This window comes from Bombyx mori, chromosome 27 (genome assembly GCF_030269925.1).
Source record: "Bombyx mori chromosome 27, ASM3026992v2".
Taxonomy (NCBI): Eukaryota; Metazoa; Arthropoda; class Insecta; order Lepidoptera; family Bombycidae; genus Bombyx; species Bombyx mori.
This window is the reverse complement of record NC_085133.1, coordinates 8,873,392-8,894,311: the sequence shown is the minus strand read 5'-3', so window position 1 is coordinate 8,894,311 and position 20,920 is coordinate 8,873,392. Positions and strand designations below refer to the sequence as shown.

At 37.8% G+C, this 20,920-nt stretch overlaps 2 protein-coding genes and 1 long non-coding RNA gene across 5 annotated transcripts; 2 read left to right on the top strand and 1 right to left on the bottom strand.

Annotated features, from left to right (window-relative positions):
- Window positions 1-2,297: 2,297 nt before the first annotated feature.
- Window positions 2,298-5,530, top strand: LOC134201548 (uncharacterized). Of its 2 annotated transcripts, XR_009976898.1 has the most exons (4): window positions 2,298-2,925; window positions 3,102-3,173; window positions 3,619-3,739; window positions 3,831-5,530. It is a non-coding gene; the product is annotated as an uncharacterized LOC134201548 (long non-coding RNA). The 2 variants fall into 2 exon arrangements; XR_009976897.1 differs by having other exon boundaries at window positions 2,300-3,173.
- A 388-nt stretch (window positions 5,531-5,918) lies between these two features.
- LOC119630689 (uncharacterized) lies at window positions 5,919-16,465 on the bottom strand. 2 transcript variants are annotated; one of them, XM_062676631.1, is made up of 2 exons: window positions 15,507-16,465; window positions 5,919-8,258 (listed from the first exon to the last, which is right to left on the bottom strand). In XM_062676631.1, exon 2 carries the CDS (start codon window positions 8,252-8,254, stop codon window positions 5,963-5,965), a length of 2,292 nt encoding a protein of 763 aa, XP_062532615.1. In that variant the 5' UTR covers window positions 8,255-8,258; window positions 15,507-16,465; the 3' UTR covers window positions 5,919-5,962. The 2 variants fall into 2 exon arrangements, with proteins under 2 accessions (XP_062532615.1, XP_037876892.1); XM_038020964.2 differs by lacking the exon at window positions 15,507-16,465 and adding an exon at window positions 12,910-13,315.
- On the top strand, window positions 13,462-14,226 carry LOC119628416 (protein lethal(2)essential for life-like). The gene has a single exon (XM_038020965.2). The coding sequence runs from the start codon at window positions 13,547-13,549 to the stop codon at window positions 14,111-14,113; it is 567 nt and encodes a 188-aa protein (XP_037876893.1). The 5' UTR covers window positions 13,462-13,546; the 3' UTR covers window positions 14,114-14,226.
- Window positions 16,466-20,920: the final 4,455 nt, after the last annotated feature.

Sequence of the window (20,920 nt, the reverse complement as noted above, 5' to 3'; positions counted from 1 at the left end):
TACTTTGAAGTTCTTTAGTAAGTAGATTGTTTAATATTTTCATATTTTTAAGCTCATGCCCAAAAAAATTATAAAGCGTCGGTATCAAGGCCATAATTTAAAAATAATGTTCAAGTGTTCAGTAGACTTTACTAGAACGTTCGGTCATGGCATCGCATCGGATCGTTCAATATCAAAAGTCGGCTAAAAATCTAGACAAATAATGTTAATTAGTACCATCTAGTATTGACATGACGAAATTATTTTCCACATTTTATTGTTAACAATTTATTTTGAAACAAATAACTGTGAGTTTTCTATTCGTCAACAGATGGCGCGGTAGCAAACTTTCGCGAAGGTTCCTAAAGTTTCTCGACAATTCGAGGTTTTGAACTTTAAAAATATATAAGCGAAGCGAGGGCGCTGCAATCACACACAGGGGGGTGCAACTCCCATACAAAGGAAAAGAACATTCAACTAGCGTCATCTTTAGGAACCGGCGAGGTCATTTTTGAAACGTTTTGGCCTTAATGAACTAATAAACTCACTAGATGGCAGATACGAGTTCTGACTCAATAAAAAAGGTTAGCGTACTTTGAAGCAGTGCTTCCACTTTTAGGGAATTCTCCCTTTTTTAGGGAAAAATAGCTGATATTTTGGATGATAAAGACAATTTAAAAAATACCAGGATTTAGGATATTTCGGGGTAAAAAGCAAAGCCTATACTAGTAACTGTTGTGAATTTTAAAATAAACGGTTTTTAAAGTAAAACAATGAACATTTTATTTTATGGAGAGAGAATGACATTAAGTCGAGTTGACAAGTAAAAGAATAAAACAGAGTTGTGTATAAAAACTATTAAGAAGGTTTGATTCAACAGTAACCCTCTAGTAAAGTAAATCATAGATTAAGCCACTGCTTTTTTCTTAGGGATTCCCCAGAATCCCAATAAGTACAGGGTGGCCCATAAGTCCTTTGATATGAAAAAAAATTTATTAAAATAAAACTAATTACATTATGAATTAAATTTTTATTTACATAAAAAGCTTAAAAAACGGGAATTATTTTTTGAAAATAACATCTCCTAAATGTAATCCGTTGCGATCACGGCACTCTTGCAAACGACGTCTAAAATTGTCGATGACTGCGCGGCACGTCACTGCTGAAATGCTTGTCATTTCTCTGCGGATGTTTTCTTTTAGGGCCTCAATTGACCGCGGGTTTGTGTCGTATACTTTAGCCTTAAGGTAGCCCCACAAAAAAAAATCCATCGGGGTCAGATCTGGACTACGTGGAGGCCAGGAAATGTCTCCTCTCTTAGAGATAACTTTGCCAGGAAAAAGTTGACGGATAACGGGCATAGCAGTGTTAGAGGTGTGAGAAGTGGCCCCATCCTGTTGAAACCACGTCCTGGCATTAAAGCCTGAAAAGTTTTGCAATTCTGGTATGAAAAACTCTTCGATCATAGCAACATATCGCTCCGACGTAACAGTAACTGCGCGCCCTCTGCCATCCTCAAAGAAGTAAGGCCCTAGGATACCATGGGCTGACATAGCGGCCCAAACAGTCACTTTCGGACTATGTAAGGGCTTCTGATGCTTAAGTTTTGGATTGATGGGGCTCCAATAGCGGCAATTTTGTTTACTAACATGCCCGTTAAGATGGAAATGAGCCTCGTCAGAGAACATTATGTTATTGAAGGAAGTAAACCGATTCAACATTTCATTCGCATAATTTTGTCTTTGAATACCGTCAGTTTCCTTTAATTCTTGAACCAACTGAATTTTGTAAGGGTGCATATGTAAATCTTTCTTCAAAATCCGTTGTAACGATGTCCTGGATACGTTTAATGCTCTGGCGCGCTTACGAGTTGACTGTGTCGGATTTTCGCGAATAGACTGTGTCACTGTGTCTATGTTTTGTTCCGTACGTGACGTCCTTGGGCGACCCAACCGCGGTTTATCTAACGTCGAACCGGTCTCCTCGAACTTAGCAACCCAGTTCTTAATCGTTTGAAGAGTTGGAGTGTCGTCAAAGTTGTGTAAACCTTTGTGTTCTCGAAATTTACGCCGCGCAACGGTTGCCGAATTGTCTTTTTTATAAAACTCGCGCACACAAAACGCACGGTCCGCTCCGGTAAAACGCTCCATCGCGACTAAATTCCCAGAAACCGAAGTTACTCCCCCCGCTTCCCCTGCACCGCTCACGCGCGCCCTGTTCGTTTTATTCAAATTTTACTTTTCAAAGGACTTATGGGCCACCCTGTATAATCCGCCAAACTTTTATTTACCTATTTTCGTTGATGTCACCAGAACTTACTTGTATTGTAACATACAGGTACTTCATGTACCATGAAAGATTATCATGGTAATTTCATTTACGAAAACCTTGTAATTGTCATTTCACTTTTGCTAGCAGTTCCTTCTTCAAAGACTGAGGTGGAAAGATTATTCAGTGTTCTCAAATGTAAAAACTGACAAAAGAAACAGGCTTTCTAATGAAACCCTGAACGGCTTGCTTCATAGAAAGTTCCCAACTTTGCCAGCAAACAATTGCTCAATTTTAGAACCGAACAGTGTTAGGTTGCGTGCAGCAAAAGAATATAAAAGCAATGCGTCGACTTCCTTGAAAATTCTAATCCTATAGATCTATGATCTTCTGGGGGCGTTTATATTATATATATCTACATTAAATAATATGCTGTGGTTTATTTTCTGTATTTTATTTATGCTTTCTATATAAAGGATTTATGAAAGTTGTCTAGGAAATTTTAGGGATAAATTCAAAAGAAACTAGGGTAAAATGTGTTAAAAAAAACTTAAGTGGAAACACTGCTTTGAAGTTTTCAAAATTCCAGGGCCGTAAAACAATCTCAAAAAAAAAAAAAAAAGTTTTCAAAATGTCGTAACGATTTAATTTTTTAAATCGTTTTTTTTTGGTCTTGGTGTGAGTTATTTTACGTTGTAGTATTAATTTAGAGCATCTTTTAGCTTTATGAGAATATTAGACGATTAGACATTGAGAAACTCTGTTTTGAATTCTCTTTAGACATAACTTGGTTCCAATACTTTTTTCTTCGTTAGCGTTTCGTAAGCCTGTGTAACTATTTTCGTTTCTTACAGAAAGTTTATTATTAAAAATCAGCATGCCTCGAAGATCGAAAATGAAATGCTATTTCGGATGCCTTGATAACGGTGAGTTTACACTATTTTCCCGGTATATTATTTGCTAACAGAATTATTATTCATAATATAATTAAATGAATTAGCACCAACTAATGGTCCTTCCTATTTCTGCTGCCTAGCTATCATATATGTTAAGTTTGATTAAAACAGTCGGTGTTAAGTCTCGTACTATCACACACACACCTCAGATAATAAAATTGTCTCGAGTGGGTGGAAGTATTTATGTTTTGCAACTCAGCGTATTATATGCTTATTGTCAAGTGGGCCCGAACTAGTTTTTTGGAATGATCAATCAGTCATGCTTTCCTGTTTAAATAAAATACAGCACAATTGATCTCACATCCAAAGTTAGATGATGGCATTCACATTTTGTTTCCTGGTGTTTGATAACCAAGTGGCCTGTGACCACGTTCATCCTTCTACCCAATATAAAATAATGTTTTTATTTTTGTAGACAAAGGTTTGATAATGACAAAATTTTATGGAAAAATTATAAGGAGCACTAAAATGTCTGAAACATGAAAAGATTGATGCACTATATTTGAACCAGAACGTGTTATGTAATATATTAATTTGTAAGTATGATTACATTAACACTAAATTTTTCATGGTCGTATTTTTTCAATATTTGTTACATACTTAAGATACTTTGTTTCTCCGTTTCAGAAGAGAAACTGATTCAGCAAGGAACGTGAACTCTCAAGGGATCTTAATTTTTTTTAAATATGTTTATAATTTATAAATTAATAATTGAAATAGTTCATAAGAACTAAATTGATGCCAATTTTGTTTTAAAATAGGTTGTTTAGTTCTTATAGTTATACTATTACGTTTGAATAGTTGTAATTAGTAAGTTAGTAATATATGAAAATACTGATATAAATTTTTGTAAATGAGCTTTTGTAAATTCTACGAGAAGATGATTTTAATTAATGATCAAAAGTCAACGATCTTCAAAAGCATTATTTGCAATTATTTAGATTAACTGTGGAATATATTTGCTAACTTGTGTTTTCTGTATGAGCAGATATAAATGAAAATGCCCAAACATGATTATGTTTCTTACATTTTCATTATGTGAAATCAATATGCTTGTGACTGAGTATATTAATAATTTATTAAAACTTAAGTGATAGACAGCAACCCCTATGACACTGCTGAAGTTTATAAGCACTGGTGACCACTTATCATGAGCCGGGTTGTGTGCTCGTCTGCTGTTGAGTGCAATAAAAATTTTCGAGACCCTTTCTATTATTTAGATGTAATATTAATGTACATTTAATTTGGATTAAAAGATAAATTTACATTTTATGTTTGCATGTGTATGTTTATAATTCATTTGCATGTAACGAACATCAGTTTCTTTTGTAACAAAATGCAAACTAATGGTTTGTAATGAATGTAATTAACTTTAAGATGATTTTCTTTCAATCTGCTGTTTGTTTCATCTAGTATTACCAAAGCTAAAGCATCAGAAACGTCAGAATAGAAATAATTTAGTTAAAGAATAAAAGTATAACTATTGTAATCATGTCTAAGATTACTATAAGTGTCATTAAGTACAAACTATCAATATTTAAGAGTACTTTAAATCATCATTACATTTTTTAAACATTTTTTGTTTTTTTTTTGTTTTTCAAATCATGTAACAAAACGTTTGTGCAGAACAAAATGTCACATGTTATGAACATGATCGTGGGTTAATCGTTTCTTAAATTTCTAAATGTTTATAAGAATGCTAAGAATAATTTAGTATTCACTTTAGTGTGTGTATTATCTCTACAATGCTAGTTTAAATGACAATTATTGTATGACGAAGCATAGGTAGTATTTATAAATGTAATATTTTCATACAAGGTCATGATCTGTCACGATCAACTTTAAGCAAGAACTGCTATCATTAAGAAACAAATTTATTAAATTTAATTCAAATTGTCTACTATGTTTATAATGGAAAGCTGACATGTTTATATTTCGCACAAATGACTTAATTGACATTGAATGATTTGATTATCTAGACTTAAATAACTTTTAGATAACTTTCGATTTAATGTTAATAAGTACGCTAGTAGGATTAGTCTAGAGGAGTTATTGTTATTCGAAGTTTTATACAATTGTACGTTCATACAATCTTTTAACCGAAAATTGTTTGTAATATAGGGAAATTAAATAGCTTACAGAGAATTACAGCTTTTTATTTTAAAAAACTGTTTTCTCTCTGTATGAAAAGATCTTATCGATTAGAATGCTGAACACAATCAAACATTCCTTAATATCTCATAAGTACTACCGGGAATTCCAGCGATTCTAAACGATAAGATTTTTTCATAAAGAGAGTTATTAAAAATATTAAAATTAGTAAAAAAGCCACCTGGTGGGGGGTAGGGAGACTAATAATCGACCGTAGCGACGCCTGCTGGACCGGGCTTTAACTAAAGCAAAAATAAAAATGAGAGTTGCGCATCTATCTCTAATATATTAAGTGTATAATCTATGATCACACAGTCAGTATTCAAGAGATACGAGAGTCAGTTGGGTCATACACAAAACAAGGTAAAATTTTTGGAAAAAAAAACATCGTTCGTATTTTTACAAAATCAGTTTCATTTACTAGTTATTAATCATAGTATCTAAATTATAATATAAAACGAGATCGTTTTTCAGGTTTTGCTGAAATAGAGGGTTTTTAATTTTTTTCTTGACCACAGAAGGGACAGACTCGTACAGAAAAGAATCAAAATTGAAAAAATATACTTATGTATAAACAGTACTTTATTAATATTAAAATAAAAAACACTTTAAAATTTTTCTTCATCGCTATAATCAAAAAGCGACTGACACTTAACTTTTTTTGGGGATGGAATTGAGTCCTCCGTGTCGCTGGTATCAAAGAATGTATGGAATCTGGATTTTTTGGGGGTTGCTGAGTCATCTGAGTCAGTATATACTATATTTTGCTTCCGTGGGGTTAGCGGTTGACGGACTATTCTCGTTGTTAATTCAGGAGACGGTGTGTTTAAAAACGATTCGAGCGGAGATGGTGTTCTTGGTCCAGTGACGGTTGACGCTGATGCAGTATCAATAGAAGATACTGGTCTGGGGGTACCCGTCCTTGATAAAATAGATGATGATATCGTAGGCGAAGATTCTTTTGTATCTCGTGAAATATATTCAATCTGAATTTGCCCAATTTTAAAATGTGTACACCTAATGTGAGGTGCACACAATAAGCAACTTAGTCGCCTGCAGTGAATAATGTTAGGAGATTTTGAGCTCCATGTGATCTGGTGAATTTTTAAGGTCCCTTTGAAGGGGCGTACTTTGTTAGCATCGGCAATTTTTTGTATATCAGATACATCATTATTAATACGAATAATGTCAATGCCTTTACAGGTGACTTTTACGCAATCAACAAAACTGTCAATACCTGATATGTCTTGGCCATTTGCAACAGCCTTGTCACATGTGCGTTTTACACAGCCACCTACGCTATCAGGAGCACTTTTGCCATGTCCAGCCTCACTGAAATGCCACACAATAGTTTCTACATTTGAAATTTTGCTCACATAGTTTGCTAACATATGGAACATTGTTTTATTACGATATTGAGTAGCGGGTCCATCACTTAATATATGCAGCTCTGTCAAATCTGGTGTAATCAATTTAATTTTTTCAATTACGGGCTTCAAGTGGGCGCAAATGAGTACAGGATCGTGTCGTAAGTTCTCCGAGACAGTGCAAATGGATGTTGTTTTTATAAGGTTTGTTGGTGGCTGAGAATCAACAGAATAATAAACGCAAGTGTGTAACGAGAGTTGTGATTTGGATCCACCAAAGTGGACTGACTGAACTTCTGATCCATATTTGCAGGAATAATTTTCTGAAAAATCAATATGCAGTAAACTTTGTGATGGCGATAAGTTTTGTTTAATATATCGAATAGCCTTGTATTGGTTCATTATATTTGCAAGATGTTGCATAAATGTCGACAAACTTATATTAAATTTATTAACAAGTAATTGATGAGAAGTTCTGACGCATTCTTTGAGTGTTTTTTGACATAATTTTTCATTGCCTTTAATTATTTGGGGCACTTTCTTAGTGACCCATCTTTGGTAAAGAATCGTGTCATTCCCATTGATGACCGTATAGTCCAAAGTTTTTTCAAAACATAGGGTACATGTTCGTTCAAGACAAGAAACCCTCAGAATGTTATCACAGCAAAGCGACCTGGCAACATCAGTGGCGTTAGAAAATGATATTATCTTAGCTTGATGTAGAGCACTAGCAATGTAATCGTTATTGGCATGTTGACGACACAAACAGGTATTTCTAGAAGTTGTTTTAGGAAATATCACCCAAAAAGGACGATGTCTACGAAATGTCTCATATGATATGTTTAAACCCGTCTTATTGTTAAATATCTTGTGTAGATTGAGAATTGTGTCATTCAACAGACGTATTTGCTTTTTTACTTTACGTCGTGTGATAGTCTCTTTTTTGCCTGCTGTGAGTCTGCTATGCTCATCGTCAATAAAAAAGTCATGTATTTTTCGTTTGACTAGTACAGTGTTACCTCGTTTCTGTCCTTTTTTAATTCTGTGTAGACGCATTCTGTATTTAGCTAGCTTTCGTTCTAAAACAATTAATCTATTTATTAAATATTCATTTTTAGCCTTCAATCTTCGTTTATTCCGTGCACCTACTGCTTTTCCTGACCGAATTCGTGAAAAAGATGATTGTTGTGGTGAAGATGATGGTTGTGGACTTGAAGGGGGTGTATTTTCGTGTAACATTTGCTCAGTCGTTCTTTTTATTTTCTCTTTCTCACGTCTAAGTTTTGCTTTCTCTCGCCACATTTTCCGTAATTGTCGCTGGTCTCGGGGTTTCAAGTCTTTAATGGTCTTAATCAGCCCCTCTTCTTTTTTACGATGATACCTTTCTCGGTCCTTTTTGCGTCTTTCTTCAAGAGCAACAGAATCTAACTTTGATCTAGCTCTGCGCATACTTAGTTTTTTTTGCTCACGCCTACGTTTTTTCTTTTGTTCTTCACTCAGTTGTAACCTAGATCTACTTGAACGTGGCATCATGTAGCTGGAACAAATTAAACTATATTTACTTCTACCTACCATACCATGCAATAGATACAAATAAGCCAAACCCTTTTAGTTTATACGCAAGAAGCGTGTCTTGGAGCAGAGGTCTAGCAGGGGATATAAATCAGCTACCGATGATACACAATGCACATTGTTCACGTTTACAAACAAGCTGCTGAATCAGTTGGAAAACTTAAGAACGATTTTCTGTGGACACTTTCTTTCGTGTAGGCATTGGCCAAAATACAAGACAACCTCTTTTAAAATTCATGTTATGTAGATTTAATAGCATGCACGACCAAAGGAGTCAACGTCATCTAGTTAAGAGATAAGTAAGACAGTGTTTTAGTTTTGAAATCAATAATGTGATATTTTCTGCAGACATTGTCTTTCGCGTGGACATTCAAGTCCACATAAAAGGGGTCCACAGAAAGGACATTCAATAAAAAAATCACAATGCTCTTTTAGTTTTTAAGGTTAGAAAATAAGACAAAAACATTTCCGAAATTACTCCATGAACGGCCATACGGCTACGTGATAATTGTTGATTTGAGGCAGGGGGCCCTCAAATATACTATTTGTCCGGTAGTATATTACTGAGTGCACGGGCATGCGATCCCGCCTTCCCTGAGCTACTATAGACCACAACCTACTCTTCCGTGGCTACAGTATCCTGTCCTTCCTACTCCTAACTCCCTCTTCTCCTCATCTCTCTAATACCCATCCCTACACGCGGCTCCCTCCCGCCTAACATACAAAGTCTGACTTGGCGAGGAAGGCAACACAACGCAGATATGCAACGTGACTTGGCGGACTCGGCAGGTCAGCAAGGCAAGGTGGATGGCCTAGGGCGATGGTGGAGGGCATGTAGTCACCGTCGGCCAGACACAACATCCAACCCCTTCTTCAGTCGTAGCGGTTTCCCGTTCCACTGATCCAAGAAGGGATAGGACGAGGGTGTGCGCCTGCGTGAGCGCAAACGTTTGCGCACCTAAATATATCCTGCGTATCTGACCGCTTCCGTTAATGGACTCCGAATAAGCAAAAGTCCTGTGGCGATGGGTAGAAGTAGAGAGGTCTAGCCTGATGTAAGCTAGGCTTTGTCCGATACCTGCACATAGGCGGTCTCGGGGGTGTGAGTACACACCGTGGTCGTTCTTGCGCTGCGAGTTTGGGGCGACAGCGTGGGTTCGGCAGCACCCGAGATGACAAAGCAGCCCTGTTTAGGGAGGCACTGCTTTCCCCGCTCAGCCGGGGAGGGGGCTAGAAAAGGTGCCCTAAAAATTGCTCGTCCCATTTGATAAGTGGTAGTAACCGCGGCTGCCACTGCATCAGTCAAATCGTGGTCGACGTTGCAAAAGAAGTATTATAAAAACATCTATCATGACATTTGGCGCGTGGAACGTGAGAACGCTTCTTGATCGAGATGGCAACGCCTACCCTGAACGCAAGACCGCCATAGTAGCTCGGGAACTTCATCGTTACAACGTAGATGTGGCTGCTCTCAGCGAAACACATCTTGCCGATGAAGGAGAGCTGGTGGAAGTAGGTGCTGGTTATACTTTCTTTTGGAAAGGTACCGCTGCCTCTGAAACGCGACATTCAGGTGTAGGATTTGCCATCAAGAATCACTTAGTAAAGCGATTAGAGGAGTACCCTGTACATATCTCGGACCGCGTTACCACACTGCGCGTTCACCTGAACAAAGACAATTACCTTAATGTCATCAGTGTCTATGCTCCAACGCTTGACAAGTCTGATGACATTAAGGACAAATTCTATGGGGAAGTGACTCTTTGCCTTGACAGCATAAACGCCAGAGAGCAGGTACTATTGCTTGGCGACTTCAATGCCAGGGTTGGTCGGGACTATGAGGCTTGGCCTGGAGTTCTGGGTAGACATGGAGTCGGCAACATGAACAGCAATGGTCAGTTGCTGCTCAGTCTTTGTGCTCAATACGGTCTAGCAATTACGAACACTATGTTTAGACTTGCCGCTAAGTACAAGACAACATGGATGCACCCAAGATCCAAGCACTGGCATTTGATCGACTATGCTATCGTAAGGCAAAGAGATTTCAGCCAAGTGCAGATCACCCGCGTTATGCGTGGTGCGCACTGCTGGTCTGACCACCGACTTATTGTCACTAAGCTACGACTCCGTCTTCGCCGCCCGCGTAGATCTCCTAAGAAAAAGCTTGCGTCTTTGGACATAGAGAAGCTAAGAGATCCTGAGGTGAGGAAGAACTATGCTGAAGTTTTGTCTAAGAACCTGTTGCCAGTTAATGAGACAGGTGATGTTGATGCTGACTGGGGCGCTTTATCATCTCATATCATGGATACCGCATCAATTGCACTGGGTAGGAAATGCCGTCGCAATGAAGACTGGTTTGATGGAAATGATGTGGTTTTGCGGGCGGCATTCGACAAACACCGTGATCTCTTGCGACAGCACAGAAGGCGTAAAGGAAGCGTTGCGGCGGTCAAAGCTAGTGACCTCGAATTGCGCAAGCTGTCTCGACAAATAAAAGACAAGTGGTGGCAGGACAAAGCTATTCATATGCAATGGCTCACTGACACAAACCAGCTCGGTGAGTTCTATAGCGAGGTGCGTAAGCTGATGGGTACATCCAATCATGCAAAGGTTCCTTTAAGGTCTCTGGATAGTAGGCACCTCTTAACAAGCAAGGAGGATGTACTAAAGCGCTGGGCAGAGCACTTCAATGCCCTGCTGAATGTGGATCGATCAGCAGATCTGCAAAGCATCGCTTTAATGCCTCAACTCCCTCTTGCCCTTGAGCTGGACGAGCCCCTATTGCGTGACGAGGTTGTTACTGCCATTAGACAGCAAAAAAATAAAAGGGCGGCTGGCGTTGACCTTATACCAGGAGAGCTGATCAAGTACGGTGGAGAGGATTTGCACACGTTGGTTTGGGAACTGTTTGTTCGTATGTGGGAGGAAGAGCGCGTTCCGGATAGCTTTAAAGTATCGCGCATAACTGCTCTCTATAAGAACAGAGGCGACCGATCTGACTGCGACTCCTACCGCGGTATTTCGCTCCTATCGGCCCCCGGAAAGGTATTTGCTAGGGTACTCTTAAACCGCCTAAAGGACTTATCTGAAAAGATCCTGCCCGAAACTCAGTTTGGCTTCCGACCGGATCGAGGCACATGTGAAGCGATCTTCTCTGTGCGTCAACTACAAGAAAAGAGCAGAGAACAGGGTCGTCAGCTGTACCTCTGTTTTGTTGACCTGGAGAAGGCTTTTGACAGCGTGCCTCGCGAAGCCTTATGGTTGGTGTTACGGAAACTCGGATGCACGGAAAAGTTTGTGGCGCTTCTTAGACTCCTACATGACGACATGCAATGCTGCGTCACTGTAGATGGTGAACAGACGGGCTTCTTCCCCGTTACCTGTGGGGTGAAGCAAGGATGCGTCTTAGCGCCTACTCTGTTCGCCTTGTACTTTGCGGTCGTAGTTAGAGAGGTTTTACAAACTGTTTCCCAAGGAGTCCGCATCCGCTTTCGTACGGACGGCAGCCTTTTCAATTTGGCTAGACTTAAGGCTCGCACCAAAGTGTCGTATGCATTGATCACTGAGATCATTTATGCTGATGACTTGTGCTTCTTAGCAGAATCCCCAGACGGCCTGCAACAGCTGATGTCCGTTTTTCACCAAGCCTGCCGTAAATTCGGCCTGAAGATTAGTGTCAATAAGACGGAGGTGATGTCCCTGGACAGTCACGGTCACGAGACACTAACCATAAAGCTTGGTGAGGATGTGTTGAAGCAGGTGGATAAATTTCGCTATCTGGGGAACACTTTAACATCCAAGTGTGACCTTGATGATGAGATCAATAGCAGGGTCGGTGCCGCTGCTGCAGCATTTGGAAAGCTATATTCCAAGGTCTTCTGCTCGCACGACCTTAAGTTGGCCACTAAAATTTCAGTTTACATGGCAATTGTGCTGCCAAGCCTCCTATACTCCTCCGAGTCGTGGTGTGTGTACCGCCGCCACATTCGCACTCTGGATCGCTTCCACCTTAAATGTCTTCGTGCCATCATGAAAATCAGATGGTCTGATAGAGTGCGAAATACCGAAGTCTTGCGACGTGCCAATGTTGGTGGCATTGAGTCATATTTAATGCGTCGGCAGCTTCGATGGTGCGGTCATATATCACGCATGGCGGAGGAAAGAGTGGCGAAGCGCATCTTCTTCTCTGAATTGCAGGATGGCAAGCGAAAGCATGGCGGACAGCTCCTGCGGTACAAGGATGTCGTGAAACGACACATGAAGAGATGTAATATAGAGCCCTCTCAATGGGAGCGCTTGGCAGCACAGCGGCCAGAATGGCGCAGGATGGTGAACAGCAAAGTACGCGAGCTCGAGGATCAGCGTAAAGCTGACCTTGATTACAAACGCGACCAGTTGAAGGTCCGCCCACCTGCTGCCATAACCTATAATTATGAGAACGGCGTGCTTACGTGCCCTCAATGCGCAAGGAGTTTTGCCGCGAAGATAGGCTATATAAGCCATCTTCGAGCGCACGAGCGCCAAATCGACGGATAGGAGTCAAAGTGGTCGCCATGGCCGAAATCGGTCGGATGAATCATCATCATCATCAATTGTTGAAATCAATAATTACTTACCGAAATATATCAGGAACAGAAAAGTTCTACCGATCTTTTACGAAATCACCACTGAATTTATAAAAAATATTCCGAACGATCGCCAACGCTCAGTAGCTGTATCCAAAATGGCCAATGCTAGCTTTATAATGTGGCCAGTATAAAAAAAATGTGGTGAGTAGTACTTTTAGTAGATATTGATTTTTTTGGCGAAATTTTAAGTCCACAGAAGTGATGCGGTTGCGTGTAACTAAATGTTTATTTAAAATTTTATTATAAATTAATCTATTTATAATAATTATATGCATATTTTTAAATATTTGACATATATACTAAAGATATATTTGCATTTTATTATACGATAACTCTCACCAAACAACAATAAATGATATCGAAATGTAGCAACTGCCTTTGCGAACAGTCCACAGAAAGGGATAATAGGAAACTAAAAAATAAGTTACACAGGTAATTTAATAATTTTTTGCTTGATTATCATTTGTATTTAAAATGGTAACTGTAATTCATGTCCCGATATAATTTAATTTGAATAAAATCCATTCTTTTTAAACAACATACACCCTGAACTTATGTATGTGTATGACCCAGTTCTAAGCGAGTTCCAGAGTTTTTCCTGCAATTTTTCAACAAAACGTAAGCGATGGCGTTGTTACCATACTTATTGGATGATTTGCGTCCTCATCGCATTCGGGACCAGCTCTTCGGTATGGATTTGTCTCCGGACGATTTTCTAGCGGACATTATTGATCGGCCAATTGTGCGCATGAAATATGTACGTCCGTGGCGAAACTTGGCAGCTGCCGCTCGCGACGTCGGTTCGACCATCAAGACTGACAGAGACAAACTCCAGATCAATCTGGATGTTCAACATTTCACGCCTGAGGAGATATCTGTGAAGACTGCGGACGGGTACATCGTGATCGAAGGACAACACGAAGAGAAACAAGATGAGCATGGTTACGTTACGCGCCATTTCAAGCGTCGTTATGCTCTGCCTGAAGGATGTAAGCCGGAGACCGTGGAATCTAGACTGTCTTCGGATGGGGTGTTGACGGTTATAGCTCCGAAATCCTCTCAGAGTAAGGACGAGAGAGCTGTTCCTATTACCCACACCGGTCCGGTTAGAAGAAAGCAGCATGACGACGACCAGATCAATGGAAATGCGGAAGAAGAAACTAAATCGCCTCAGAAGAAACGAAAACGGTAAACTTCACCATGGACACATTTTACCGACTGCGTATTAGTAATAAAAGACTGATTTTTGTAAGAAAATAAGCATAAACAATAGTAATAATTAAAATATAAGTTGGATGATTTAAATGAGTGTTTTATTTTTCATAGGGTGTCTGCCACCCTATGTGTATGTGTATTATCATTATTTTTGTTCTGTTCTGTGAACTGAGTGAGCGAGAAATATAAAGAATGTAATTAAATAAGCAAGTGTTCCATTGCGTTTCTCTTAACGACGCTTGCGGCATGCCTAACAACACTAAATCTAGATACTTCGTAAGTTCTTTATATGTTTCAAGGTATATAGGTACTTTTTAAATGTCTTAACTGTGGTTAACATATTTTTCATTTTATTGTTCATCACTATCGCTATATATACGCTACATTTGCTACGTAAGTACTAAGGGGACGTACCTATACTACGTGACCTATTTTCTTAGTTTTTTCGACCTCTCCCTCCCCTCGGTGATCACTCGGAGTATATGCCAAGACTCCCCCTCTCCCCCTTTAGTTTTCACGTAGTAATTCATAATTATGATTTTTAATCATTTTACAGGCAAAAATAGAAAAAGAAAAATTGGTTTATACTCGTCTTTATTGCACAAGACTGCATGCACACTTAAACTGACAGTTCTTCGACTTTTAACAAAGTAAGGCGCTCTAACTCTTGGATTTTTTTTGTGCTTATCTTTTTAACGGTACCCAAAATACGTTTGTTTTCTTTTGGATTGCTTGCATTGACAAGGAATCCTTATAATATCTAATAAAAGCTTTTGTACAGCCGATCGTACAACGACATTTTTGTGCCAGCACGAACTCTTGTCGATCTGCTTTTGACAACTTAACTGAGCTACAAACTGTTTGACAGTGTCTGTTTTCAATCAGCTGACGCTCGGAATATTATGTGCGTCAGCGCCACCAACTGTGAGTTTACAAAGCGCTAAACACTACGCGCTATATTCGAATATAGGTCGAAAAAATACGACTAGGTACGTGACAAAAACCTGAGCCACCCAGGTATTTCTCACCACAGGTATTTCTCATGTATATTTTAAATTAATTTCAACTTTAAATTAGTCTACTATAAAGTTTACGCATCGTTGCTTAGTCACGTTTGCCTTTCAAGCATCGTTATTATGGTTCATTGTAAGATTTACAGCCTCCAAGCTTGTTTTCATAATAGGTGATTTATTTATTTCACTTGTAAATTCTGTTGACTATTGTCAACATTACAAATAATATGTTCCTATAGTATTTAAATTAGAAGCTTTAAAGCTTCTAATGTTAAATATATTAAAATGAATTTCACCCGAACTTTGTAAGCGATGATGAACTATCCATAATATGAACTTACACCATAATATACTAACCCATTTAGTTTTGACCTTGTTCTGTAAGTATATTTATGACCTTTTTTCTTTTGACTTGGTTAATAATGGTAGGCCATACCACCATTCATTCTTTCTCTCCTTGTTTTCATTTTGTTTACATCGATTTTATTGAGATGCTTAAATATTATAATATATAATAATACATAAGAGCCTAAATAAATTTTCAAAGAACATAATTTCATATTTATAGAGAGACACTTTAATTATTTTACTAGTTACAGTTTTATATAGTCTAGTAGAAAACAAGCAGCAAGCAGAATGGTTTTTTGTTCAATTTCCATTTCAATTGGAAAACACAGCTGAATAGTGCTAGAATTTTTGAAAATATTAATTAAGCCAATTGATTTTTCCTGTAATTTTAATTCGTCTTTACACAAACCCTGTTTGTCGATTGTAAATATTAATTTTTGTGATTTATTCTGGACAAGCAGTTTTCTTTTCGCAAATTTTGACTGATGGACAGTTCCTAAAAAGTTATCGGGCGGAGCCCAAACAAATAATTTGTTTTGACAAAAGGAATACTGTTTTTTGACAGTGATCACTTCGTTACCGTAGTAGTTGAATATTTTTAGTTTGAATTTTTCACACGCTGTTTCTTGTGTTGCTAAGAACACTTTCTCTCCATCTTTGTTAAGTATCGTGTATGAAATACCTTTAGTACCTATTAGGTCGTGCAACGAATCTTTTCTTTTGACAATGCATAATTCTTCTAAAATACATATAAAAGCTAATCCAGGGAATTCAGTATTTACATTAGGACAGGACATCCATTTGGTCGTTTTTGCGTCATGATTTTGCTTGTTTTTCATTTAATACAGAAATTAGTAACATTAAAAACCATTTTTTAATTTATTTAATTTGTTGTGACATAGGTATTAAATAAAATTTAAATTAGAGTAGTATTCCCTTTTTTCTACTGGAAAGGCGCAGGTATTATACCATAGAGCCTAATCTTTTGTATTTTTTGTTTTATGAAAAATAAAATGTAGCGAAATGAAAAGAAGTTGATTAATTTGATACATCAATCAATTGAGATTAAATTACATGAATCAAGATTATGTGGGATGAAATATAGTCTCACTAGCGTGGTAGTTACAAATTTACTGACACTTTTTTAGTGAACTCTTTGAAAGATCCCGAGAAGTTAGATAGTAAGTTAAACCACCGATATTGCACATTTAAACCTGAAGAAACAATCAGTTTACAAAGTAAAAAAATTCAGTAAGCCGAGCTATGCATGCACAATATGTACAGAGCTTCGCCCCTCGAGCTCCCGCCAAAAGTTCAAATTACATTAATTTTTTTAAGGAATTTTATGACGTGATAACTAAGACCTTTAGGTCAAGTCTTATTTTATTTTTACAAAATCAATGTGTATTGAGGTCGCAAAGGAGATCCCAGATTTTTTCATATTCTACCACTAGTTTCTATACCCTCAATTTACGGTTACTACAAATGTATGAGAGTAATGCCATCTAGTAGGCTATATTAGAAACATTTAAAGTTAGATTGAAAACAGAAATGGCTCATAAAGTTAGTAGATTAAAATTGAAGTTTGTTGCAACTAGTTCATTCTCAATCTACTAGGTGGCGCTTATACAAAATATTTCACAACTGATTTAGAAAATTTCTATTCAATTATAATTATTCTGTAACACAATTATATATTTAACATCTATTACTAATATTTAGAGGAACATAGTTATTCCAAGAAAACGAAGTCACCTTTTTATGACTAATACTTATTAAAAGAATGAGTCATTTCATTTTAAATTGGAATTCTCAAAAATTTTTGATCATTTCAATTATTGGACACCGAGGAAGATTTCCTTACTGAAGGATACTCACAGGCTCAGACTACACAGTAGACACCATAACAGTGGGTATGATTTAGAACTAACTTTGTTTAAACATTAGTTTAATTTCAAGGTTCCGAATACATAATAATATCCTATTTATTAATCTCTTGAAGTTAAATTCAGTTTTTTTTATATTCTCATTGCTCGCTGGGGGTAACATCGCCTCCTTTTTTAAATTTGTTTTATTGCTTAGATGGTTGAACGAGCTCACAGCCCACCTGGTGTTATGTGGTTACCGGAGCCCATAGGCATCTACAACGTAAATGTGCAACCCACCCTGGTTAATATGATATACATTTTAAGGTCTTAAGTTACAACGGCTGCCCCACCCTTCAAACCGAAACGCATTACTGCTTCACGGCAGAAATAGGCAGGGTGATGGTATATCCTTCAAAGCGTAATGCATAGTTGCTTTGTCACGATTACATTGAATTTCAGTCTCCTAAGACAACTCGATACCAGTAACCTACGAAAATTTCTCAGTTTTCGTATTATTAGATAAATATAGTAAGTCCTTGATTCTTCGAACCAGGTAGTGTATTATAAGAACTTTTGCTTTTTGCGTATAGGAGGACGAGCTCGAAGCTTACCTTGTTTTAAGTGGTTACCGGAGTCTATAGACATCAACAACGCCTTGAGACGCGAGTTCTAAATCTCAGTTTTATAGTACAACGGCTGGCCTATCTTTCAAAATGAAACGCATTACTGCTTCACGGCAGAAATAGGCGGGGTGGTGGTACCTACCCGTGCGGACTTACAAGACGCCCTTTTTTTTTTTTTTTTTTTTTTTTTTTTTTTTTTTTTTTTTTTTTTTTTTTTTTTTTTTTTTTTTTTTTAACGCTGGGGAATCCATTACCCCATCGAGCTCCACCACACCGGCTACACCAGACATACGGTACCGCAGTGCGCGCCGAAAGTCCGCCTTCGCCGGTACCCGTCCTGATGATAAGACGGGATTTCATCTCCGGGATAATCCCGAAGGACGTCATTTCGGGATGATATAATTAATAAGATCAATTACAAGACGCCCTACCACCAGTAATCTCTCGAGTGAAGCGTCAGAATCCTGTTTACTGTGCTTAGTGTGAGTTTTTTAACGTTCGCGATAGCGTAAAAGTTATCTCAGATTTGTATGGGGTTGGAACGTTTACCTACGTTTGCCGTTAGGGGCGCTGATTCAACTTCATACATATTTGAGTTAACTTTTACGCTATCGAGAACTTTAAAAAACTCGCACTATGGACACAGGTCTAAATTTTCCAGTGAGAGTTCTGAGCGAATGTCCGGGACCTTGGACTGGATGAATTTGGGACTGGAAACAATTTTCATATTCGTTTTTCCTTTACCGCCATATGAGATTTTAGTCTGAGATTGCTTTTTTATCGTCTCAAAAACTATTAGGAGATTCGTTTTAAAAAAATCGAAATGAAATAATTAGTGCTGTGAAGTCAGATTAATAACAGAATATTAATACGTGAAGCAAAAACTTTGTATCCCTTTTTACGAAAATTGCGCGGACGGAGGAGTATGAAATTTTCCACACTTATAGAGAATATACAGAAGAAGTGCATAATGCTAATAATGCGTAAAAGATACATTAAATCAATAAAGAAAACTTTACACACACTACATACCATGTATTTGACGCACACACGCATGCATACTATTTATTGTCAAACTTTCGTTCTTGACGTCTGTGGTCAAATTGAGAATAGATTAAATATTCTTTGTCTTTATTAATATTTTTTTATAGTGTAGTCTTGGCGAAATTTGTGATTATAGAAGTATAAAATACAATCATAATAGTGTACAAACTTACAATTCCAATTAATTATAGTCGAATTTCGACTACTGCGGGACCTCTAGTAACAGATTAAAAGATTACGAGAAACGTCACTCGTCGATTTAAAAAGAAAACAATTCATTTCCTGTAACGTAAGCATTTCACCTCGCAAAGACAAATACTGCTGAATAAAATCCTTGGGATTTCTTATTAGACGAAAATCTTTAATTGAGTTCCTTCCATGTTACATTGTGTATTAATATCTAGCACAAAATGTAGCGGAACACCGTTAAAATCGACGGTGTTTCAAAAGGTCTAGTTTTCTTATTTTGTTACGGTAAACTAAAACAACGCTGTCACGGTATTTGATAATTTTGTTGTCATTGAATGAATTAATTATTTTATTTCAGACAACAACAAGTCCACATGTGTACACAGTATCATTGAAACATACTTAAATTAACAAAACCAATCAAATAAAAAGGATACATTTATTAAAAATAATTATCAGTTCAGAATACATTTCAAATATTCCATTCAACTGATACTTACTTCGAATCAGCCATTATTATTATTGTCATTGATTTAATTGTTTGTCGGAAAGGTAATTATAATTTTTTTTATTTTTTTTATTGCCCTTGTTGGCATACGAGCATACGGCCCACCTGATGGTGAGTGGTTACCGTCGCTCATGGACTTCAGCAATGCCAGGGGCAGAGCCAAGCCGCTGCCTACCGCTTAATACTCTCCATAAGCCTCGTTTGAAGAAGGACATGTCATAGCGCTCGGGAAACACCGTGGAGGGGAGCTCATTCCATAGCCGGATGGTGCGTGGCAAAAAAGATCTCTGGAAGCGCACTGTGGATGACCGCAGTGGCTCCAGGTAGTATGGATGAACTCTACTCCGGTGGCGGGCGGTGCGGTGGTAAAAACGAGATGCCGGTATCATCTCGAATAATTCCTCAGAGCACTCCCCATGGAACATACGGTACAAAATACAGAGGGAACCGAAGTCCCTCCGCAGACCCAGAGGTTCCAAACGATCCGAGAGAATGAATTAAGGTAAATATAAAATTTTTTTTGTTGACACGTTGTTTTTTGGTTGTTTTTTTGAGACGTGTTTAAAAGTAAGCTCATAAATACTTTAACCAGAAACATAGATAATAATGCTATACAGGAAACAATGAAGACCAAACCTGCAAAATTATAATTTGCGTAATTACTGGTGGTAGAACCTCTTGTGAGTCCGCCCGGGTAGGTACAATTATCCAGCCGTTGTAACTAGTGGCTCATATCATATCATTAAGACTCATATCTCAAGGAGGGTGGCGGCATTTTCGTTGTAGACGTCTATGGGCTCAAATAACCACTTAACACCGGGTGGGCTGTGAGCTCGTCCTCCACCCATCTACGCAATAAATAAAAAGACTAGATCTTTCATTGAGGGGTCAGTATTGCTCGGTAGGCTTACGGTCTTAATGTTGTTCCCACTTTCTATTTAAGCAAACTTATCTTGCAAATGTGGTTAATACGATTCACGTTTTATTAAATTCGTATGTATTATCTCTTGATAAACACTACTACATCATTCCCTTGGAGATCAGAGATCGCAACGGTATATTCGAGTAAGTATATACTAATTTATGTAGTCTGCAGTATAAATGAAGTCACGTTAATTCGCATTTTCCGAATATTTTTATCGTCTGCTCTTTCTTCTTTATCAATTCTATAAAAACAATGGGCTGGCTATT

Coding starts and splice junctions, on each gene's coding strand:
- LOC119630689 (XM_062676631.1), bottom strand. CDS start 8,254: ATGATGCCACGTTCAAGTAGATCTAGGTTACAACTGAGTGAAGAACAA.
- LOC119628416 (XM_038020965.2), top strand. CDS start 13,547: ATGGCGTTGTTACCATACTTATTGGATGATTTGCGTCCTCATCGCATT.